The 26,067-nt window shown below is 38.0% G+C and overlaps 1 protein-coding gene and 1 long non-coding RNA gene across 9 annotated transcripts in view; one reads left to right on the top strand and one right to left on the bottom strand.

Annotated features, from left to right (window-relative positions):
- The window catches only part of LOC107598261 (lipopolysaccharide-responsive and beige-like anchor protein), a 228,872-nt gene that overhangs the window by 75,079 nt on the left and 127,726 nt on the right, over window positions 1-26,067 (bottom strand). For 4 of the 8 annotated variants that reach the window (XM_016289545.1, XM_016289547.1, XM_016289551.1 and 1 more), the window contains 4 exons: window positions 18,684-18,808; window positions 18,344-18,358; window positions 14,261-14,401; window positions 12,410-12,546 (listed from right to left, as the gene is read on the bottom strand). In XM_016289545.1, coding sequence (XP_016145031.1) covers window positions 12,410-12,546; window positions 14,261-14,401; window positions 18,344-18,358; window positions 18,684-18,808 — 418 coding nt within the window. The remainder of the gene's footprint in view (window positions 1-12,409; window positions 12,547-14,260; window positions 14,402-18,343; window positions 18,359-18,683; window positions 18,809-26,067) is intronic. The other 4 variants (XM_016289550.1, XM_016289552.1, XM_016289553.1 and 1 more) reach the window with 2 other exon arrangements.
- Window positions 14,395-16,948, top strand: LOC107598262 (uncharacterized). Its single transcript, XR_001610542.1, has 3 exons — window positions 14,395-14,489; window positions 16,110-16,249; window positions 16,747-16,948. It is a non-coding gene; the product is annotated as an uncharacterized lncRNA (long non-coding RNA).

Here is a 26,067-nt window from a genome sequence, read left to right as displayed (position 1 = left end):
GTTTCCGAAATTTACTGGAAATTTTCCACCTTTTTGCATCCCTAACTGTGATACGTCACGCAATTAATTGCGATGAAATATTTTACTTGATTGACAGGATAATTGAGGTACAAGAAAACTCGCAGAAGAAAAAAATTGTCTATGAAGTGATACAACAAGAAATCAACTAAAACAAACAAATCGGGGAAAATGGAACATAAACAATGTGGCATGCCATGTATTATTTCTGGAAAGATTACACAGTCACAAACTACCACGCTGACATTTAACATTGTCATTAAATGTGGCAACTGAGCACCATTTTGGTCCAAGTGGAGTCAACTCGGCTGTTCCATGTCAATCCATTCACTGCCCTGTAGAAAAATAGAAAGTTCAATCTCCGCACGACTCAGAGAAAAGTATCTGTCGATCTTCTTGGCCTTGTCTTGTCTTTATCTTTACAGTGCCATGCTATTGGTGTGGAGCGCAGTAATTCAGACTCATTTACACTGCTGGTAAAGTGGATCAGATGACGCTTGATCGAACTGTCACCTAAAAGAATCTGTCATGGATGGCTGGCCTTATTGGGTCCCCATGGAGAGGCCATTTCAACCAGACTGGATGCGTCATTAACCAAGACTGAGGAGGCGGCAAGAGTGGAATTCAAGAGTTCTGGATCTTCAAAAAAAAAAAAAAAAAAGGAGAACCAAATGTATGGTACTTAGTAATCAACCTTATTTACTGTAAACCTAGACAGGTATACCGTAGTTAGCAAAAGTAACAAACACAAAAATTACATCACAATTTAATCATAACATTAATGAAATTCCGCAGCAGGAGAGGACAAAGGTGTGCGTCTAATCTCAGACAAACACGCTCACTCCGTCTCATCCATCTGGCTAGCAGCATATGCCGTGACGTGTGTCAGTGACTGCTCTGCTGAGTAAATGATGGAGAGCAGATCAATCAGAGGGCTGGGAGGCCCCAAACCTTCACCCTGTCGGCAGAGGAAGATGGAGCAGCTAGACTCAGGTGCAGGAAACCCACCTTCTGTCTGGAGAAACAGGGCCACCGATAATGGGCTCCTATTGTATGATAAACCCAATCTGCTGGTACTTGTGCTCAGTTAGTCTGCTGGTGCTCTAAGTCAATCTGTGCTTTTGGTTGGGTCATGTGTTTGTACATTTCAAGTCTGATTTAACACATGACTTTCTTTATCTATCAAGACAGGTTCACACAAGTCTCTGACGAAGTCTCCATATCAAGTCTCAAGTCTCTGGGTCAAGAGCCAAGTCAAGTCTATAGACTTTCAAGACCAGATCTAAGTCAAGTCTTTGGTCTCGAGTTAGTTCTCAAATCTATTTTGTCATGCTGCAGTTTATGTAGTAAATTGATTTAACTCTGACGTGAAATACACACACACACTACGGCTGAAAAGTTTGGGGTTGGTAAGATTTTTTAAATGTTTTTGCAAGAAGACTGTTATGCTCACCAAGGCTGCATTAATTTGATTTTGAAATAGTAATAAATAGTAATATAATTTGAAATAAATGTTTTCTATTGCAATATATTTTGAAAAAATTAATTCCTGTGATCAAAGTTGAATTTTCAACATCATTACTCCAGTCTTCAGTGTCACATGATCCTTCAAAAATCTCAAGAAACATTTCTGATTATTATCAATGTTAAAAACAATTTCGCAACTGCATTTTGTGTGTGTGTGTGTGTGTGTGTAAACCATAATAAATTTATTTTTCAGGATTCTTTAATGAATTGAAAGTTTAAAAGAACAGCATTTGTTTAAAAAATAAACCTTTTGTAACATTATAAATGTCTTCACTGTAAATTTAAGGTAAATTGACTGTAAATAATGGTATAAATAACAATAGACATTTACACGCAAAAAAAAAAAATTCTTAAAATGCTGAAAAAAAAAGTTTAAAAGTAAATAAATATTATTGACTCCAAACTTTTGAACGGTAGTATATATATGGATTGTTAATTAAATGCAGGTCTTCATTTTTGGAATCCAAGTGAAGTCTCAAGTCAACTGCTTATGAGTCTTAAGTCGGGCACACTGTGCGATTTTTTAAAAGTTCTTTAGGATTGTACTTGTCAGACTGTACGAACACGGTGATCATGTCACACTGTGGGATCTCAGTTGTCCTTAATGTCAGACTGTATGACAGTCAAGATGCGTTAAAAACGGGTGCATGCAAGAAAACTTGCCTGGAGTTTAACCTCATCAACCCATACACGTTCAGTGACTGCGAGCTGCATTGCACGCGGGGCTGTAATGTTGGCTATATCATTAAAAGTATATGAATGGCGGCAATACCGGCGTATTTATGCAGAATAGTGCAAGCAGCACTACACATCCACATGAAAACAGCAGCGCAACCGGTGTTTATCATAGCAAAGGCAACAAACGCCGGAGTTTACGCGGTTAGAAGAAATCTCTAGCATTAATTCTGATCATGGCTTGTCTTGAAAAACGAAGACAGTTTGACGTTCGTCGTAGGAGATGTTACACTGCAGGACTGTGCGGCAAAGCTTCTGACACTGCCAGAAGTTCGTCGGAGGTCAAATTTGATCGCAACGGCCATTAATCAGCTGTCGGCGAACGTGTCAAATTAACGATCAAAGACTACAGATTTTAGCCTAGGATTATAGGAATCTTTTAGGATTTTCAAAATTTGTCTCAGACGACCAAATCGTGGCCAAAATCGCACAGTGTGAGCCGGGCTTAAGACGAGTGTTAAAGGGATAGTTCACCCAAAAATTAATTCTGTCATTAATTACACACCCTCATGTCGTTCCAAACTCGTAAGACCTTCAAATACTTTTTGTGCGCAAAGAAAACAAAAATAACGACTTTAACAACTTCTTCTCTTCCGTGTTGCGTTCACGAGAAGAAATTGTTGAATAATGTCATTATTTTTCTTTTCTTTGCGCACAAAAAGTATTCTCAGTTTCATAACATTACGATTGAACCACTGGTGCCACGTGGACTATTTTAATGATGTCCTTACTACCTTTCTGGGCCTTGAACGTTTCAGTTGCGTTGCTGTCTGTGCAGGGTCAGAAAGCTCTCGGATTTCATCAGAAATATCTTAATTTGTGTTCCAAAGATGAACGAAGGTCTTAAGGGTTTGGAACGACATGAGGGTGAGTAATTAATGACAGAATTTTCATTTTTGGGTGAACTATCCCTTTAAGTTTTTTTTTTCTCCACTCAAGTCAGAAGTTCCATGATTACCCACTACATCTCAGATTAACGTAAATCCACATTAAAAACATATTCTGTAAGATATGCACAAAGGAGCAACCGTATAATGGCTTTCACTGCAAGTGCATGGCTTTCAATGCATTTTTGTTTGTTTGTTTTTTTACAAACGGAGGAATGAATATTAAAATTATTTTCTGTGGTAATCGACAACATGTCACTTAACTAATATCCTTTCAACTAAAAAAAAAAGCAAAGCATCTTCTGCAGGACACATGCATCAGATACATCAGTGTAAAACTGATCCTGACCTTCACCAGTAGCTCTAGAGTAGCACAATACATCTCTCTGAAACATTTCTTTAGAATGATGTCCATCCCAGATCATAAAAATGCCACTGGGGAAAGAAGGCCACAATAGAAACAGACTATAATTCAATGAAGGATGCAAGTCGGAAGCGTGAGGGCAGCTCTCCTTGACTTTGAGGCACTTCTGTCACAAATCTGTTTCTTCCCTGCTCTCAGCATTCAGTTATCATTGCTGTATCGGCAGACAGGATCAGTGACCTGCTTCATACCAGACGACTTCATCTCAGGAGTAACCTCAGTGCCACCGAGTGGGACAGGAAAGAGCGGTGTCGGTTTAGCTCACTATTAGGGGACTTAGCGATATCTGGCTCATGATACAATAATACTGCAATCTTTAGTTAGTTTAGTGTGTTGTGTTTCAAAACTCTGTTTTTCATTCATCTGCAATGGGTTAGGTTTAGTGCTTTGTACAATTTTATTCTTAAACTTTGGTCAATTAAAGACAACTTAAGCATTGAAGAAATGCCACAGTATTCATTCTTACAGATGTGCTTTGAGTATTAGTCAATACATTTTTTACCAAATAGAAACATCAAAAATGTTTTTGCAGTAACTTGAAATATTCATTGTTACCTAATTTTTTTAGCATTTTTTCCCCCCACTAAAGTAATTTCTTTTTGCACAACTTTTATATTTGTTGTGTGCCATTTTCAAATCCATTACATCTATGAACTATAATTTATAAGGACTATAATATTTATAAAGCTTATATTTAGTCTTTTCTCTACATTTGTTCTGAAATAAGAAAATTTATTTAAAAATATGACTTGGAAAAAATTTAGTTGTTGACACTATAGTACACATAATGTAGACAAAATGTAGAAACACATCCCAATAAGATTTCGTCTTTTGAAAACTGTGAGAAAAACACTAAAGTGGGAAATGACCGAGAGAGAGAATAAGGCCAGTAGATTTCATCATGATTCATCTCAAGTAATGCAGAATCTTTAATGTTTTCTAGAGACTGTCCTTAAACTTCAGCCAAATTAAAATATTTTCCCCCATTACAAATTATATTAGCAGAATAACTTCAATAATTGGCAGAAAGTTTTGCTTTAACACTCAAGCTAACACGGATTCCATAAGTTTACGATATTTCTCACACATTTAATGCCACAACAACTTTGTTTTCAGTTTTTTAGCTTTTATTTCCAGGTTTAAATTGGATAGTGAATCCCAGATTTTCAAAGTGGTCTCAGATTTTGGTCTCCACTATGTTGAAGAAGAGAGAGAGAGAGACCCTCATCATTCAACTCAATGTACCACTCAACAATTTATCGACTCCCTGTGTAAATGCTGATATGAGCAACAGTCACGGCTGCTCTCCTCCAGCTCATTGATAGTGACAGAGCTGCTGTAGTTGGCCGTTTGCCTCTGCACAAACTACTTATGCCTAACTGAAAAATCAATAAAATCTTCGGACAACCTGACACTGATCAGCAGCAGTTGAAGGTCATCCGTAGCAAACGAATGAGGATGGTGTGACCCAGTGTGTGTGTGTGTGTGTGTGTTTGTTTGCAGGACAAGCGTAACAACACTTTTCCCGCGTAACATCCCTCCCACCTTCCCTCCTCTCCTCCTACCCAATTAGGTGTGAACGGTGCTTGTCCTTCAGAAGACACTCGACTGCCTGAATAGAAAAGCAGTGGACGAATCTAGGAGGATGTTTTATATTAAGCAAGAAACATGTGTGAAGTCAAGGAGTAAACAAAATAAAATATGGAATTTATTGTTAATCAAATAAAGTCAATCACCAGGCATTTCCCAATAAAAAAATATACTCATGGAAGTGGCCACAAAAAGTGTTTGGATTGTCAAAATGTATGCATAAACACACTTTAAATGAACGAATTACATTGGACGATAAAACAAAATATCAAACCAACTGGTGTCAAGGTGATTTTAGTACATGTATGAACTCATCTAGATCACACAGGTCTCCCGATTTGTCCTGACAATATATCTATAAAAATATATATCCAATATAACAAAATAGATTAACAAATTACTGAATACAAAAATGTAACACAATAAATGTCTTTTTTTGTAAAAGCTGTTACTTGAAAAGTGTTTCTGTGCTATCATTAAAAACAAAAACTATTTTTCAAATGCAGTGACATGCATTTGTTTCAAAGTTTGGCTTAAGTGTCCTAATACATTGTGAGGTCACTGTATGGCTATGTTCAGTGTTGCACACTTTTGTTGTATTCTTACTATTCCTGAAGTTTCATTCTGTGTAGAGTATGCACATTTTCAGTATTGCTGTAGTGCTGGCTACTCTATCCCACAGTGCCATACACTTGATCTGGCATCCCGTTTCCAGCTTGATTAATGAACTGGATATAATCACAGCAGTCTCTTTTTTTGACTTATTATTAATATTTTATCTATTTATTTATTTATTTTCACAACGGAATTATAAATGCAAAATAACTGCTGTTTCCAAGATGATAACTGGACTCCACTTTAATGACATCATGTCAAAAAAAGGCAGGGTAAAAGTGAGTTAACCTTAATTTAACTTAGATTAAATATCTTACTACATGAACATTCAGGGGTGAAATTTAGGAGCAAATATTCAAATTTTCTTGAAAACGTTTACAAATCCACAATATTAGACAAACACATGATTAATTTTACATCATGTGACAACAACGTAGCGCAGTACTATTTGGAAAACGTGTATCATGGAATACTACTATTTCACTTTAGAGCTTTGTCTGATAAACACTCTTTGTTTGGAAAAAATAAATGGCGTAAATTGGGCCTGGAGGGTGTCCCGTACTGATTAACTCTAAACGTCAAAAAGTTTCAGAGCAGCACAACAATATAACACTGAGAGCAGTGGAGAAGCAAGAGCGCATAGTAAGAGTGTCTGATCAGGAAAATCCTAAAACAGATCAAATGCAGCCGGATGTGAGGGATGCAGAGAAACACCCACCATGACCTAACCAGGTCTCCCTGGCAGATGCGGAAAGGCCTGCCAAGCAATTAGTACCACTGGTTGACTTGTTTGGGGCCGTCTCCTAGGGGCAAATGCAGCTGGGGCCGTCTGTGTGTGTGTGAAACGTGTGTAAGACGGTGCGCCTTTTGTGCCTGCTGCCTCTCACATTTCCATTGTGGCGTAGAGAAAGACTACAGGCTAAAAGCATCTGTAACTGACATTCTGCCGCTCTTATCATTGACATGAAAGAGCAAAACATGCTAACTTCAGCTGAGACGGAAGAAAAACTGCTGCTATTTTTTTCTCTCCTCCTAAACGAGCCTGGAGGACACGGTAGTCGTGTTTTTATTCACTAAGGATGTCTTTACACTTTACGGCATAAGGATATTACATCTATAGGATACACCAGTCATGTAAATAAGAACGAAAAAATACCACTAAACAACAAATACAGTAAAACACAACAGGGTACAAACCCAGAAATCAGTTCATAATTTATCAAGCATTTCCAAAAGAGAGCATCTGACAAAGCACAATGGGAATGAACATTTCTTCATGTGGAGGGTATCTGCCAACAATTTTCATAAATTTTTAAATATGCTTTGTTGAAAACCCAAAAGAGCTTGTCTTTTTTTTTTTTTTTCTTCTTCTTTTTTTTAGTTTTGACTGTGCTCCTGAAGCTACCCGGATCACTGTTTTTCTTTTTTCTTTGATCAGCCAACACTATCTGGCTCTTTTTTAACTAGGTCAGATGACCTGGAAATCATGTAGAGACGCAAGGAATGAGAAGGAGAGAGAGAGAGTCTTATCAGACACTGTCCAGCGTTGTAGAGAGGATCAGAGTGGAGTCATCAGATCAAAGAGGAGTGGCTCCACACTACCACTCCTCTCTCATCTTCTCCTTCAGTCTGCTCACTAAGAACAAAGCTCTTTTGGGCTCCAGATAATACGGAATGTAAAAAAAAATAAAAAAATAAAAAAAAAAGAGATAAAGGGGGAGAAAAGAGCCCAAAAGCATTTGTTGGATCTTATTTAAACGCTTCTATTCAGTTCTGCTATGTGTATCATTAGGTTCAAGCACACTTTTTGGCACTTTAACGTTAGAAGAGCCAAAGGAATTCTATCACTTGCTGAGATGTCAGTGATTCAAAGCCTGCATTATACTTTTATATTAAAACAATTCAAAGGAAGGAAGGAAAGTTAAATAATACTAATTATTAGTATTAGTATTAGATTAGATAATTTTGGAATTATTTAATGATATTTACGTTAATATTTGGTTAGCTATTTAATAAATAATATTTTGTATAATTAAGACATAATTAAGAACACATAGTAAAGCTAATTCAAAAGACAAAATATGTCATGTTGAATATGCTATAAAATATTATAAAATAAAAATGGAAATGTGAAATTAGATGGTTGTCACTGTATTTTGAAAATTACATTATGCATATTCTGAGTTTGTCACATGTTCTGAGACGTAAAATTGTACATTACCAAAAAAAAAAAAACATCTCCAAACGCCTATATTTTTGCAGATTATGGAAATAAATGCAATGCTTCTACATGCCAAACACTGATTAAAATTAACTGTTTATAATTTTACTTGGCCTAAACTTCACAATATAAAACTTTGCTAAATCCAATAATAAACTAACTGATTCATTTGCTTAATTCTTGTAATCTTGCAAATTAATTCAAGCTTGCAACAACTAACTTGAGTAAGTGATCTCACACAGTTTGATGTGGTGTATATAAATTGTGGGCCAGGGTTAGATGCACCAAATTCAAGTGCACTAAGTTTTTTTTCTCATTACTTCTATAAGATTTATTATTATTCTTAATAAATACTGCATAGGGAAAAGTAATGTTTTACTGCTTGATTAATTTCTGTAAGATGTTAAGGAGTGTCATTCAGACCAGTTAGCACTGTGGCCAAATACTAGTCAAGAATTAAAAAACAAAACTAAAAAATAAATATTAAAAACCAAAAGGGCTAGTTAAAAGTGTTAATCTTAATTGAACTTAATCCTACTACATGAATATTCAGTGCTGAAATTAAGTAGCAAGTATTCACATTTTCTTGAAAAAGTTTCAGGCAGGTTACAAATCCACAATATTAGAGCAACACACAATTCATTTAAGGTGTAGCACTCTACAATTAACTTAACTTCTTAACCATTACAGAACAAAGTCATATAAACCATAAGATGACTGGAGATTCCCACAGCAAATATCTGTAGGACGTTCTTTTATTCCAACAAAAACGTCTAATTTTTAGAACTTAAATGAAAATTAAATATTAAGTCAAATGCATTCCAATCACATCGCTGTAGAAATATGAATCATCATTCATGACCATGATTTCGTTTGACTTGGTTTAGGAGTAAAAACAATGTTTGTGTAATTAGATCAAACTCAGCGTGATTCTAACAAACGAGCGAGAAATAAAACTCCCCGCGGGCTCTCAGATGGGCTTAACAACACAACCCCCGACACTCGTTCCTCTCACTGTAAACACACACCCGGTCGCGACGGATCGATGCTCTGAATGGCCTCATTTAGCGCAGCGCTATATCTGCAGAGCTTCTCGTGAGCCTGTCGGTAACACAACTGTGATGAGAGCTGAACTCATACAACATGAAGTCTGGCTTGATAAGAGACTTCAATTACACGCCGAACAATCTGTCCTCTCGAAATTATTCATCCTATACGCTACGCTGCCGATGAGATGCTGCTCAGATTCTCCAGCGAGAACTGAGCAACGATGGGGAAAAAAGATGTTAAAAATTGTAAGCATTTTAAGAAAGTTATTTTAATGAATGCAATGCATGCAGAGAGCGAACGGAAAGCAACTGTGTTCATGTCTATAAAGGCAAGGAAATAAAATCCAGAAATACTACGCACGCACACACACACATACAAAACACAAAAGGAAATTACGTGCATCAAAAGAATACACACAAGTAAATAAACACATTTGTTTCTTTAAGAAAAATTAAAGACAATGTACGAATTCAGCTTTAACTGTAAGAGAAAAAAATGTCAGCCCAACTTTATTTTTTTATGCGCTTTTTATTATTTTTATAAATTGTATTAAGTGCATGCAGAAGTTAAATCGTGAATATCTTCTGTAAATAACACATGTGCAGGCTGCTCATACATCCGCACTGGAGCGTTTCTAAACCCCAATTCATTACAGCTCACTGCCATCTAATTACAACAACACCGAGTAACATATCAGTCTCTAAAAGCGTTTCATTACGCTCCTAATTTTACTGACCATAAGCGCTATGAGAAATTAAAAATAAAACTCTATCTAGAGTTAAACGCTGTCATCTGTAAGACCCTTGATTGTGTTGCAATTGTATACGAACAGACTGAAGAATTAGAAAACAGTTCGGCCAATCTGGATCAGCATGTTTTTGGTATTGTCACAATATTACAGAAGCTACATCTCCACTACCATGCGACCATGAGCGCGCGCACACACACACACACACACACACACACACACACATGTTTGATCGATTTAAAGCAGTATCCAGCTTTTTGAGTATAAAATGAAATTGCGGTGGAAGAATACAACAACTTTGTTTAATTTAAGTTTTTAAAGACCATAATTGAGTTCTATGTAAAAAAAAAAAAACACCTAACAAACATGCATTAAAAAATTAGTATATTTTCACCGTACGATCAAAAATACACACAGTGAAATAACAAGCTCCCAACATGTCAAATCGTTGTAATGTAGGTTAAATAAAGTAAAGGCTTGTAGGTTAAATGCGTGCTCTTAATGCGGTCTGTAGAGCCTAACCTGAAGGCGCCGCGGCTCGAGCGCTGGATGTTCAGGAGGAGAGAGTCTCTTCAGCGCACCGAGGCTGCGATTGGCCAACTGCACTGACAGCTCCCCCGCTGATTGGCCAAGAACCGATGCCCGTCCCCTTTTCACTCAAGCTAGAGGACCATTCATAAACTAAACAATTCCAACACTCAGGGCTGAGTCTGGACAACTGCACACTGGCGCGCAGTTTTCACGCGCAAACACAAGTGAGAGAGTCGTGACATGACGCGCGGAGATTTATCCTGCAGCTGATACTGGCTTAAACCCTTAAAACCTTTTCAACTCGAGTTGTTAAAGTCGCACTGCGTTGCACCATCCGTTTCCTGGTCCAAACTTGACGTCTATCCGCTGTGGGCGCTAACTTCATCACTTCATTTTTTTTCTCTTTGCTGGGAGTTTTCACCGGTAAGCATTGGATCCATCGGCGTACTGCGAAACTCCGGTCTACAGTCCGGATCTGTGCCCCAATATGATTGCAACGCAAGCAAAGCTGGTTTACCAGCTTAATAAATATTACAACGAAAGATGCCAGGCGCGCAAAGCGGCCATCGCCAAGACCATACGAGAGGTGTGTAAGGTGGTGTCGGACGTGCTGAAGGAGGTGGAGGTTCAGGAGCCCCGCTTCATCAGCTCCCTGAGCGAGATAGACACGCGCTTTGAGGGCATGGAGGTCATCGCGCCCAACGAGTTCGAGGTCGTGCTTTACCTGAACCAGATGGGAGTCTTCAACTTCGTGGATGACGGCTCTCTGCCGGGCTGCGCGGTGCTCAAACTCAGCGACGGCCGTAAGAGGAGCATGTCCCTGTGGGTGGAGTTCATCACCGCCTCCGGTTATCTGTCAGCGCGAAAGATCCGCTCCCGCTTCCAGACGCTGGTGGCCCAGGCCGTGGATAAATGCAGCTACCGGGACGTGGTTAAGATGGTGGCGGACACGAGCGAAGTGAAACTGCGCATTCGGGAGAGATACGTGGTGCAGATCACCCCGGCCTTCAAGTGCACGGGCATCTGGCCTAGAAGTGCCGCTCAGTGGCCCATGCCTCACATCCCGTGGCCCGGGCCGAACCGGGTGGCGGAGGTGAAAGCGGAGGGTTTTAACCTCCTCTCCAAAGAGTGCTACTCGTTAACGGGAAAACAGAGCTCGGCGGAAAGCGACGCCTGGGTCTTGCAGTTCGCCGAGGCCGAGAACAGGCTTCTGATGTCGGGCTGCAGGAAGAAATGCCTCTCTATTCTAAAGACTCTCCGCGATCGACACCTCGAGCTGCCGGGACAGCCGCTCAATAACTACCACATGAAGTCCCTGCTGCTGTACGAGTGCGAGAAACACCCGCGGGAGACTGACTGGGACGAGTCGTGCCTCGGCGACCGTCCTGCTGAAAGAAATGCTTAGACAATGTTTTGCAACAAACAAACAAATAAATAATCTACTAAAACCCATATAGCTATTTTATTCTGACAACCATTTTACTTCACAATTCTGTTACTATAGTAAAAACAGCCCAATATTATTAATATAGATTTTAGGAAAACAACTTTATTGAAAGCAAGATATGCCAAGTGCATAAATAGAAAAGGAATTTGATAGTTAAGGAAATATTGAAAGTTGATACTTTGCTCTTCCAAAGGCAAAACAAAAGTCCTAGTGAATCAAGCATTCAGAAGAACGTAACAAATTAGCTCATCCTCTTCTGTGCCTTAATAGTCAGGGTTTTCGGTGGCACACCTCAGCGACAAGCCAACGGTGATGGCAAGTTACACTTCAATAGCCTTGACCCACACACGTTAAAAACAGTTGAAACACATGCAACATAAGGAAAGAGAAAGCAATATTTTCTGCAAGATAAGATGACCACAAAAAGCTAGTACTCAAACCATTCGAGGAAAGGTAGTTATATATTTAAAAAAAAAAAACTAATAAAAATACACATACTGGAGTTGTGAATGCACGTTAAAGGACTTTGGTTATACTACAGCTATAGTCGCTCCATTTTTTAGTGTGCACTGCTCATGGGACAATTGGAGTCATTTTGGATGAGAAACCCTCTTACCTTGGGATCAATGTTCTTAAAACTCGGGTCTTCTTCATCCACCTCAAAGTATAACTCCAGGGCCGTGATGGACAGTGTGCCTTTTACCACTACAGCGGGTGCAACCAACAGTGCGCTGGTGCTCAGGTTAACAGGCCCTACGGATCACAGAAGAGCACAGCGGTTAGTGTGTGTGTGTGTGTGTGTGTGCGCGCGCCTCCCCCATCCTCGGCTGCCCTTGGCATAGAAACCCTTTCAAAGGAGTACTGAGTGTTTACTCGAACACATAAACTCAACAAGGGTGCATACTGACTTCCTGATAGAACATCTTTAGTTTTTAATAAGCTTCAGAGGAAAAGCCAAGTAAAGCTACATTCATTTGAGGATAATAAAGATGAAGTCAAATGATCACTCAATAATAAACACTAGACACAATATAAATATATTGCTTTAGGCTTAATCTATACTTTATTGCATGCAATTTATTAACAAAACATCATAATATTACAACTTTCTTATTATTATCGTTTAGGAACTAAACATGGAAAAAAAAATTCAGATTTGTTAAATGTAAACAAATACATTAAATGCATATATTGAACAATTAATTAAAATATATAGTATTTAAAAAAAAAAAAAAAAGCAATTTCATTAACCTAATCCATAAATAGGATTATCTCGTGCACAACGGCATATTTAAGCGCTTCATGTGTCATAGAAACGCTATTGTCGCAATGTCAAAAAAGCGCTGAAATCCGCTGTCAATCAGCGCTCATTGATTGCGGCTTTGGGTTTAATCTGTCATCAATCTTAATTTATGCCAGCATGACAATGTTGAAGGGTTGCTCTGCCTCTCTACATGCGCAAAGCATCGGCTATGCGCCTGCAAACTGCCGCTGCACTCCGTGTTTGATTTCCCAAAGCACCCTTCAATTCACAAACGCATGGCACGATCAGATAAGTTCATCAGCACGAAACACGGCTGAGACACGACACGGGGTTTTTCTGAACACGTTTCAATTACACCTCAATCAAACAGCTTCCTAAATGGATGATCTGCAACGACACGAATCTCCACGATCATCTGCACTTTATTTGAGAGAGACTGTCTTTTATTGTAGGACAGACTGCCAGCCCAAATGAGATAAAAACATTTTTATAAACGCGTTAATGGGGGAAAAAAAAAGCATGAAATAAAATTAAATTTATCTATGTTCGGCTGAACAGATTATTAAAGAGTACACTATAAAACATATTAATATAAATATAACAATTGTGTTGCGCATTTTTGTCACTGTTAGAAGCCTAAAACAGTCTCGTTTAAGACATTTATATTTTCACTTCATCACTGAAAAATATGAGATCTAAGTATGAACGTGGTTTTTAACTCAATTTCTAATAAAATTAACAATTTTCTGCTTGTAGCCGTCAGCAATTAGACTGCAATAAAAATGTGATCAGCTAATGTAACGAAAGCAAGACATTTACGCATTGCGTTTCAAAATATTTTCATTTATATTTTACCCCGACTTTATTTATATAAACTGTATATGTAAAACGAAAATAATGTATACGTTGTTTTAAAGCAGGGACTAGCTCACTGAGACTCCTGTCATGTCTGTGGGCCTTCCAGCGCTGTTCAGCCCTCACTCCTCCGATCACAGGCCGCTAATGAGCGAGGACCGCCTCAGATAATGCTGTGATCCCCTCATTAACGCTGACGCGCCAGAGCGCGACGCGGTGACAACACGCGGAGCCTCCAGCGCAGAGCGCGTCGTTCAGAGTCACAGGCGCGTTGCGTAACACACGCATGCAGCGTATATCAGAGCGTTCTAGCTTGTCGTGGCGCGTCGCTAGACTGCAGTTCTTTACCTGTGAGGTTCTCCAAGTCCTTCTCCTCCAAGGATGAGAGAGTGTCATCGTCCTCCAAGAGCAGCTCACTCTCTGAGTTCTGATTCCCCAGCACTGAACTCCTGATGGACTGTTTGCCTTTCAGCACGTCCTCCTCTGGAGCTGCACAAAACCAAACACATCAAATTCCTTCAAGACAAGCTTCACCGCGCAAAAACTTGAAACGACTGTCAGTTTACTTCTAACTCGGGTAAGTTGACTGCACAAGAGCTAATAAAGAAATAATTTACAAGATGCGCTGGTTGTTATTATACAATACAGCCATATGATTTTTTAAATATTTTATAATACAATTCTAAACAATGAATAAGCACGTGTTAAGCGCAATATGTAATGGATTTTTTTTGTCCTACATGGCCTCGAGTCAACATAACAACAACACATCAAGACTATACTAGCCCATTTATTTTTATTTGTTGGATCCGAACTTACATTTTTTTACTTGCATTGTTAATAGTTTGAATATTTAAACATAATGACGGCAAATAGAATTGTCGTGGAGAAATTAATGCGTATTTGAAAACAAAAATAATAAAGTCGATTTTTGTGAAAAAGGTGTAGCTGAATTTTCACCAAAACCAGATTGTTATTTAGGACATGGTTGTTTTACCTGATAATCAGAAATAATAAAATAGCTTTCAAATCAAAGAAAATACACATTCAGCTGACCAAAGTGCGTGCCCATAATAGATTTTCTGATTCTATTAGTAAAGAAAATCTAAAAAGGATATGCTTGTGTATGGGCTTTATATTCATTTATAGATTTAAAGTCTAAAAACCTAATATATATATATAATAACATAACTACTTGTTGGCATTAAAACTTTTTGAATTGCAATTAAACCGAAACAGACATTCTGGTTCATAGGCTAAGCTTACTCTGACAAAAATCAGGAGTGGCCCTGTCTGATTTCAACTGTACATGACTTGAGGTTCTGCATAGATTATTTAAGAAAAATGGTAATCTGTAAACATTTACAGAGCACTGCATTCCCAAGTGGTGAGGGGCAAAAACGGGTCTACAGTAGAAACAAAGGAATGCGTATTTGAAAACAAAAATAATAAAGTCGATTTTTGTGAAAAAGGTGTAGCTGAATTTTCACCAAAACCAGATTGTTATTTAGGACATGGTTGTTTTACCTGATAATCAGAAATAATAAAATAGCTTTCAAATCAAAGAAAATACACATTCAGCTGACCAAAGTGCGTGTCCATAATAGATTTTCTGATTCTATTAGTAAAGAAAATCTAAAAAGGATATGCTTGTGTATGGGCTTAGTATTCATTTATAGATTTAAAGTCTAAAAACCTAATATATATATATAATAACATAACTACTTGTTGGCATTAAAACTTTTTGAATTGCAAATGAACAAATATTAACATAGATAGATAGATAGATATCAGACAGTATAAGAATAAAGAAAAAGAAACATGAAAATTAATATATGTATGTCACTAATATCATTTAAAAAAAATTTAAACCAAATTTTCTTTTGGCTTTAAAATGACATGTATTCATGTATTCTGCACATTCACTTAAATAATGCTGTTCAATCAAACATCAGATACCTAGTAGACTAAAAAAATAATTAATAAATACTGGATATAGTATAAAATAGTTAATAAAAACTGGAATGAAGAACAACTGTGCGAGTGCCCTAAACGAGTCAAAAACCCATGCTGTAAGATTATATTCATACATCAGCTTTACTTAAATAACTCATTCATTCCCCTCATTCAGCAAATGCTAATGTAAATACATGCAGTTGCGTTACACTTTTAAGCTCTGTTTCCCTTTTCCTTGCAGGTTCAAATGCTCATTTATATGCGACTTCGGAGGCAAAGCAGTTAAATTGTCAGAATTAACAAATTTGTTTTTAACACAAGAGCAGCCAGGAGTGAAGTCAGGAGCGTATTGATCACAGGAACAGAGACATTAGTCTTCAGGTATTTACACTCCTACGAGTTGCCCAACACCAGCCCACACCAAGCCAAATCAATCCCCAGAAAAGATGGCGCTTTCCAGCCATAAATACATATCTTACCAAACTACCAGCATCCGCCTTAGGGGTGTAAATCGTACCGCTGTTTCCTGGCTGGCGATGAATGATCGCAGTTGTGCATGCCAAAAAAGGAAGTTTTGATATGATGATGTATTTTGAGGGATGAAACTAAAATAATTTGCAAGCAAGCCTTTCTATATTCATCAAAAAGAAATGCCGTTTCTTTTAAATGCCAGGACACCGCTGTTATTTAAAAAATAAAAAATAAAAAAATATATATTAAACTGTGATGCCTTATACGTCCAAATGCCTAAATGTAAATTGTATATTTTTTCTGCCAACTAAATTTTAAGTATAGAGAAAAGCCAATGTATGACTATTGGATTGCCAAAAATGTCACAAAAATGCTCTTAAAAAAAAATTCTTTACTTTCTCTTTCAGATGTCATGAGAATAATCACAGCCAGATATGACCCTTGTGCTCTGTTTGAAAACTTGAGATCTTGGCCAAGACTTTCATTCCACTTCCGCAACAAATTTAGGGTCAGCAGAAAAGATTCAAGCTTTCCATGGAGGAGGGAGTAGATAAACATCAGTGTCATGAGCATCAATTAACTGCTTTCTGTTGCTGGTTCACTTTCCATAATCACATCTTATTTTGAGTTAAGAATCATATACTTCATTACAATACTAAATTATTGATTAAATATGCACTTGAGTCATAATAGTTTGTGCGTGTGTGTGTGTTTATCCACTACAGGTTTTTAGGTAAAGTTGTCAGACAATTAATATATGCACATAAATACTTGATGGACTGATTATTTCCTGCGCTGGATGGTCAGTGGGGAAGCGTTCGAGAATAATGAAGAGTTTTAAGGCCTCAAAGTTTTAGGTTCCATTTCAAAGGGGATCCAAAGTGTTCCTTAAGGAACACTTGAACTTAACCAAGTCTGAAGTTAGCAAAAGAAAAAGAGAAGAATACAGAGAAGAAAAAGTGGAGGACGGAGCAAAAAGAGAAATCACTGGGTCCCCTCAGGGCCCTCCATCCAGCTGCATATTATGACCATTAGGGCGGCACATTGGTCTCTGAGGATGCTGGGATTCTGAGCACTTATTGCTTTTAGATCACATTCTTATTGACTTCTGTCACATCGGTCGTTTGTCTTGAGGACCCGTGTCATTCTGAGGGGGTCTAAGCAGTGACATATTGGAGACATTTTTTCTCAGAAACGGCCCCGTTTCCGAGGGGTGCAATAGGTTAAGCTGCTCAAGCCCAAGTACTGAATGGCACTGATCGTAATGCCTGCTATCTCTCAGTGTGGCTAAAAACTCTTCAGAAAGAAAAGATTATTCAGGAGTCTGCAAAAGATTTTAACTCTCACATGCTGTATACGCATTGCTGCACTGAAGCAGAGCTCAGTTTAACATAACGAATACAAAAGAGAGAGGAACGGATTAAAATCAGATGAACTTGCTGTACATCTCAATGCAAGGTGATTCTTCTTATTAAAGTGTGTAATTAAAAATGCATTGATTCATTCTGCATTCTGCAAAAAAGAAAACTACATTGCAACAATATTATGCCTACATATGCACTGATTCAAATCTCTACATAGAAGACCTAAAAATATTTAGTTAAAAGTTGCCGCTCATTGCTGTTTTTAGTCACTAATACTTTGTGAATACACACACAAGTGTTTAATGCTGTCACCCAAAATTACCTTCATTCATTTAAAAATCCTTCTTGTTTGTGAAGCAGAGAAATACTGCTCTAAATTAAATAAAAACTATATATCGGATACATACATATTTTAAGACATTGCCCCCTTATATAGATGCAACATAGTAATTATGTTAGTAGCATGTAGTGTAGATAAACTACAACAACAATACTCGTTTGTAAAAGTAGTTAACATCTCTAAATGATGAGTAGCTTGTCATTTTTAAACTAAAATCCCCAACACTGATGCACACATATCTAATACAAACACAAAACCCTTTGCTGCTAGCTCTCCCACGAACTTCACAACTTTACTCACCTTTAATACCAGCAGCTGACATGCATGGGAAGGAAGGAACACATAGTGACAATTTAAGAACAATTAGTGCTACTTAAGTATCTGAGCTAATGAAGGAAATTCACATGGTAAGTAAACACATTAGCAGCAAATTACTGCCATAATATTATCAGAGAGACAAGGCCTGAGGACAGTGAGAGAATGTAATGTAATGCAATTTAATTTAATACAGGTTTTACGGTGACTTCAGCTTTTATTGTTACAGCCATGTACCTGTTATCATGGGTAAAAGCTGGGCTGTGTTTTGTGCGTGAAAGAGTGTAAGTGCATGCATGATGTTCTGTGACTATGCATTACCCACCATGCTCTGCTGCAGCCTTGAGCGTGGCCTCAGAGTGTGTGGATCCAAATGGGTTCCTGATGAAGCGCCGACGTCTCCTCAGGTCATCCTCCCAGTAGTCCAGGCGCCAGAACTCCCGCGGTCTGCTGCCGAGAGGAAGAGGAAGAGAGAGAGAGAGAGCAAGAGATAGAGAGACAGTGAGAGACAGAGACAGAGAGAGAGAGAGAGAGAGAGAGAGAGAGAGCGAGAGAGAGAGAGTGAGAGAGAGCTAAACAATTCACAGAAAAAATTATATAATTTACAATTATGACAAAAAGTACACACACAATTAAATAAATAATTACCAATTTATCCACTCTAACTAGCCTATAGCAGTGGAACAAAACTGTTAAAATGATACATGTGTGTACTAATTTTAGAAGTCACAAAAGCACAGCACTCCAGAAATGTTTGTCCTTGGGAGAAACACTGAAGAAGAGCCCCAGATTTTTGCAACACCTCAAGAAGGTGAGATGAGAGCTAAATACATCACACTGAGAATCAGCCTGCTGACACAGCATTCCAGCAAACACACACACGCGCACACACGCGCGCACGCACACACACACACACACACACACACACACACAGAGAGACAGACAGAATGAGGCTGTGCTGTGGTTCCAGGCTCATTTCTGAGCCCAGCAGGACACCTAACAGCAGAACTGCTCAGGAAAGGCAGCACATTTGATTCGACGTTCTTCGCCTTCAGCCATTTTTCCCTCCAATTTGCACTTCTTACCAATGTAAAGAAAACTCCAGTTCTTCCTCGCTCTCCATCTCTCTCTTTTCCATCTTGGGCTCTTGTGTTTTCTCTCGGTGTGTGCGAAAATGCTCACTTTTAATGAATGTACAGCCAGGCGAACAGTTATAACATATTACCCCATTTAGATTCAAAGGACTTTAATTAAAATAATCGCTTCAAATATTCATTATGTTTAGCCCCCTGAGGTACAAGTAAAATACATTTCCTGCACCATAAATTAGTTTAATCTTCAAACGCTTGCTTAATTTGGAATAGAACGAACTAATTTCTAGGGGAGGGAAGAGTGTAATTTGTTGAATGAAATTAAAGTAATTTTTCTGCTGTAATGCACAACGGCACGAGCAATTAATTACACACGTGAACACAAAAGAAGAACTGATTTTGAAACCGATGTGCGATTTTCAAGGAAGGATGAGATAAAATAATGGTTTTGTGAATCTTAAAAAAATGAAGATCAATGATCACATGCCATTCAGAAGGACAGATCCCAGAGCGGGCTGAGGATCCTCTGCGATCCAGTGAGCGAAAGGGGCTTGCGAATGGCTTTAGCAGTGGCTCTGTAGCCATCCTCTGGCTGATTTACTGTAGGCGCTGTGAAATATAACTCTCTAAGTCCATTCTGTTCTGTGGAAGTGAGAAGAAGTTTTATCGTGCAAAAGGGCCTCCACACCCAGGCCAAATAAATCAGGATAACGGCCACTTAAGAGCCCTCCCTAGTGTTCACCTTCTTTTTTTACGCCCACATACTTTAACAATCGCCAGCAAACACGCTATTATGACCTAAAATACCATAGAGGTGGGAAAAAAAGACAGAGAGAAGGAACGTATTGAAAGTAGTAATTGAGAAAATAGATAAATCAAAGAGTGGTATTGCAAGTCTTCTCAGAATTAATGATTCCATGAGAAATAAAAACAGACAGAAATACTTCTGGAAACAGTTACGGCATGTTTTAAAATCCCACTTAAAATTGTTTCTCAGGCGTATGAGGGGCCAAGAAGGTTTGGGTGTATCCGAACGCTGCAGGTTTTTCTCAAAAGTGTGATCGATTCGCTCTACTGCAAAAGGCTCAAAACAAATCCCATCTCGTAAAACTAAAGAGAGCGCTTAATACACGGAAATAAAAACATTCTGCTCTTCGCTTGAAAAGCTCAGCGGCTCGACTAATAAGAGATATTAAAGGGGTCATATGATGTTTCTAAACAGAACATTATTTTGTGTATTTGGTGTAATGAAATGTTTATTTCGCTTTCGCAACGAAACACACAGCGTCTTCACAACATGGCAGCGGCGACAAAAACAATAAAGATACGCCTTCTTTCTTTGCGTGAACATTTGGGCAGTGTTATGCAAATCTTCCCATAGTGATGTAGACATGTGGGGGCGTGTTAGAACGAGCCGTTTTAGGAGGGCGTGGACCAGTCTTAACTTTTATAAAGAATATCTCTTTGGGTTTGAGACTTTAGTCTTTGCAACTTTAGGGATCTTATCTATTCACGAACAGCTTGTAACACTCCAAAGAGGAAGGAAGACTTGAAATCGCATCATAAATATGTTAGTAAAGAATGGGAACCAAGCAAGAACAAGCACAAAACACTCATTCTGTAAAAATAGTGCATGACTCCAGTCTCTTGTGTCCACCTAGTCACTAATGAATAAATACAACAACACCACAAAAAACAATGCCCCCCCCCTTAAAAGTGTATCCCACAGACCTGCTTTCTCACTTCTTACCTCTAATTGCGTTCAGATGCAACTTAAGTATATATATTGTGTTCCTACTTCACAGTCGTGCTTTCCTATATTTCTATTATTGTTCTTAGCAATCTGAATTTTAACTTGCTGATAAATCAGTCTGTGTAAGGCATATAATTACGATATACAAGTCAGCATGTTATGAAGTGTAAATATGCATATGAACATATAATCAGTATGAATTCACATGGATACGATACTCTATGACTTCTCTTATAAAACAGCATTTATTTCGTTGTGATTTCCAAACATAGCTCACTCCTAAATGAATGGCAAACACGATTCATAAATTCATAAAGCGATCACTTTTTCCTCACAAAAGTCGGTGTACTGAAATGAGGATATTGACGCCTCTCTTCTATTGACGGCTCCATTTAAATAAAAATAAATACAATTGAAATTCTGCTGGCTGATGGGAGAATATTGGGTGGGTGATCGCAGTGCTACATGAGAATGCAAACACATAAGAGAGAGACGTATGAAAGAGACCCCCCACTAACGACAGGACAGCAAATGCAACAGGATTACTTCAAAATAATGTACAGTCCTCAACTTTGCTTTATGAGTACAACTATGAGTTACTGATTGGAATCTGTAGTGTAAATACAATTAACAACTTATAACCACAAAGGCAGGGGCTTTCATGTTTTTCTCATCTTTTTTCTTTTTTTTTTTTTCTTTTTGAGGAATATTTTAATTTTTAACATGTTAGGAAGTTGGGGGAAAATGACCAAGTGGGAAAATAAAATGTGTACTTAAAAATGTGTTGCTATTTCCTACAGTGGTCCTATGAGGCTTTAAAAAAAAAAAACCTGTGCATTAGCCAGCAGCTGTTTCCTTTAACTAAGGGGACATTATTGTTTTTTTACGCTTATAAAATAATACTAACAAAATAAAAATCTAAATATTTGTAAAATTATTTTTAAAGTCAATGCTGGATCTGTGTGAATGAATGGATTCAAGTTTACCTACATGTTACCTACAAATATGCACAATATTCACAATCTCATGCCAAAATCCAGGCCTGAGGAACTCAGCAGACACATATCCATTAAACAACAGGCAAGAGAGAGACAGAGCGTCCCGTCTGTCTGTGAAAAGATGTCCCTCTATCCAAGTAGCTGCGAGGTGTTTGCATGTGATAGTTTTCTCCATGTAAATAGCCACTCCATCATTCTGACTTCCAGCTTTCATTAATTAAAATGATCACTGAAGGCACAGACCCGATCCAAGGAGCTCCTCTCCTGTCAGTCTCTGAGAGAGCAGAGATACAGAGAGGATCAATCTGTCTGCAATACAACACCACGCCACATCACTGCAATTAGTTGAGCAGCTGGAAACGCGTTCGCAGCCTCCACACTGTGACAATAGAGCCCTAATGAAGGCAAAGGAAGTGTGTGCGTGCATGTAATCCAACCGCCATCAATCCCAGCTGCACACTCCACGCAGCAAGTGTTTTCACAGCATTAATGAATTATTCATCCATCCATCCCTCCTTCCAAAGGAGGTTTCTAACAGGAATCACGCCAGTGCCTTCTCAAGACAACGACAATTACAAAACACAATAGGCCTCTAGAACCGTATCTACGCCACACTGGCACAATTAGTAATTAGTACTCTCGTAAAGCAGCCATGACGGAAACAGAGCCGTAAATGGCAGTGGGGAGTGTCTTATTGCATATGCCGAAAGCAACACTAAAGACCCTCCTCCGAACGTGCTTAATGTAAACCACATTTAGCGAGAATTTAACACGAGAAGGGACTTTTATAAGCGCTTGTTAGGTGTAATTGAAATCGTTCTTCTCACCCAGTACCAGTATAAGTGCTGGGTCGCTGGCTGTAAATCTGAACCCGTTTACCAACAGAGATGATGAACGGTGGGCTAATCGTAACGCCGTTTAATACAGATGCCGACCCATTGAGTTAATGAATAAGGAAATAGATCGGAGAGCGAGCAGTAAACAGTAAGACAGAGAGAATCAACAGAGAAGAGGGTCATGTTTTATAAGCTTCAATTACGCTGCTAAATTGTAGGTTTGCATAAAACAAGCCACACTTCAAGTCTACTTGACTCGAGGGAGGTGTCATAATAAACAAAGCATTTAATTGGCCCATGTGTTGAGAATTTCAGAGTGTGTGTGTGTGTGTGCGTATGTGTGTGCGTGTGGGATTAATGAGGTGTTTTTTGGAAGTTGCTTGTGCCGCCACACTTCAGAAAGGCATCAGTCTCACACTCCAGCAGCGTTATAAAAGCCTGCAAGGGTTTCGCTGCAAACACAGGCTCTAAATTACACACAGGAACAAGTATACCCACATATGCCCACTCAAGAACAACAGGCCTGGAACACATGGTTGAGAACACACATTACCATTAAAAAAAATTATAAAAATGTGTAGGATTTACTTTGAAACTGCTAGTAAATATAACAAATAATTACAAAGAAATGACAAGAAACCTATAGAATTAAAATGTTTAAGCAGAAAGACTAAAACAGTATGTTCTTGTAAAAACTTAAATTTTTTACAATGTAGACACATACTGCAGTGTTTGATTATAAATAGGAAAAAAAACTATTTATATTTATGCCTGTTTTATATGCATATTTCATATTTATAAACAATGCACAAGTTTATAATTAAAACAAAAAAAAATATGAATATAAATATCACCTGTAAACTATATAGTTTTCAATGTGTGTCATTTCCAATCCATTTTTAGCAAATTATGCAAAATATATTAGATCTACGAATCTACGAAGAAAAAGAATAGAAACAGAGGAAAATAAACAATGCATGCTTCGATATTAAAATGACTCACAAAAATGGCCTTGATTAAATGCCTGACAGTGAATAATGAAATTAGACAGAAAATCACCTTCAGATGTTCTTCAAAATGTAATTTCTCTATGAGGTCCATACTGCTTATCTTTACTGGAAAGCGTTCAGACGCTCCGTTACAAAATGCTGATTTTGTCAGTGTGCCTGTGAAAGTTCGACTGCACCCTTATGATGATATCTTATTGTTCTTTTTTTTGGCAAGGACAAACGCCATTTATCAGGATGGAGAAAAACACACCAAACCCTAGATGGTACCTGTGTGGCCTGTTTATGAATTTAAACCCATTAAAAAAATATTGAAAGCTGTCGCAGGATGCAACATCATTTACAAAAAGGGCAAAATGATCCTGCAAGAGTGATGATGGTTTCTTAACCGGCTAGCCATTCGTATGTGCAGGGGTGTGTATTCTGGGCTGATATTACACTGGAGTTCATTTCTGGCATGGAGATTATGTAAATGACAATAATGTGACCTTTAGTTTAACAAACGGGCCACAAGTTTCATACATCACTCCTGCACGGGGCATTTTAGAGACAACTCGCAGTCATTTATAACCTTTTCCTGTGGATTAATGCTGTTACAGTCATTGTGAACACATCTCATGCCTTTTTCATTAATGCATACGATTGCCACAGCTCAAATTGCTCTGTATCGCTGAGATTATTTCACACGATTTGCATAAACCATGTGTTTATGGAAACTGAATGGATAAACTGAATATTTGTCATGCAGAAGAAGGGCAAGCGCAGGTCTCTCCATCAAAGTACAGGCAGTCGTGAGTTGCGTCGTCTCAAATTAAACTGAGAGAGGAAATCAAAGTGACTGTCTCTGATTAAGGTGGCAGTGTCTGTGCAGAGCAGGGGAAATCAGCTGTGCTCGTCGCTGGCAGTGATGCTGACTCTCTGCAGTGTATGCTAATGTCTCTTCTAAAGGTAGACGAACTGAATATTTGTCATGCAGAAGAAGGGCAAGCGCAGGTCTCTCCATCAAAGTACAGGCAGTCGTGAGTTGCGTCGTCTCAAATTAAACTGAGAGAGAGGAAATCAAAGTGACTGTCTCTGATTAAGGTGGCAGTGTCTGTGCAGAGCAGGGGAAATCAGCTGTGCTCGTCGCTGGCAGTGATGCTGACTCTCTGCAGTGTATGCTAATGTCTCTTCTAAAGGTAGACATAAGGTCAAGAGCAGCACATGATAATGACATCAGTGACAGAGCATCTGTGCTACACATTAAAAGAGAACAAATGGCTTTTCTCATCATTTTACTGGTTTGTATTTACTCATGCATTGCTTACTACATGATCTTTTAATTTGCATTTCATGCATTCATCAGGGCCCAAGGCTCTTTCTATAATACTTTTTCCAGATCAAAGAAAGAATGATAATGAACCGTTTTATCAAACTTTAATCCATTCACTGGGTTGAAAAAAAAACTTAATGGTAAACATCTATTGCAAATTCTGTAATTCTTATGGTTCATCCTATAATTGTGGCGACCATGTATATAACAAAACACATTAATTAATTTAATTATATATTAACTTTTAATACAAAATCTAATCTAATTGTAATGCTCTTATTCATTCTATTCAAGGTCACACAAAAATTATATATATACACATACATCCATCCATAGGCTCCCATGCTCTTTTGACACCGAGCAAAAATAAAACAAACAAAAAAAAAGTGCTTAAGATTATTTTCCAGACAGCATAAGGCACAAACCAGAAAAAAAAAATAAATAAATAAACCAATGATCATTTAAGCACCAATATGTTCAAAGACATTTTTAACAATCTATCTTAAGAAGCCCCCTCAGGTATCTTAAATATTGTATATTTTTAATTTAGTTAAATTGCAATTACACGTAATAAAGAGGAACTATAACTTTTTCCACCAAGGGTTGCCTATTTCACCTATTTTCAAAAATACAGTGAAAATCTAATAATATTGTCCAATATTATTACAATTTAAAACAACTTTATACTTTATATATATATATATATATATAT

Source organism: Sinocyclocheilus grahami, unplaced genomic scaffold (assembly GCF_001515645.1).
Source record: "Sinocyclocheilus grahami isolate Dianchi unplaced genomic scaffold, SAMN03320097.WGS_v1.1 scaffold249.1, whole genome shotgun sequence".
NCBI classification, from domain to species: Eukaryota; Metazoa; Chordata; class Actinopteri; order Cypriniformes; family Cyprinidae; genus Sinocyclocheilus; species Sinocyclocheilus grahami.
Note: the sequence above shows the minus strand (reverse complement) of the source record. Positions and strands in the feature narration are given on the sequence as shown.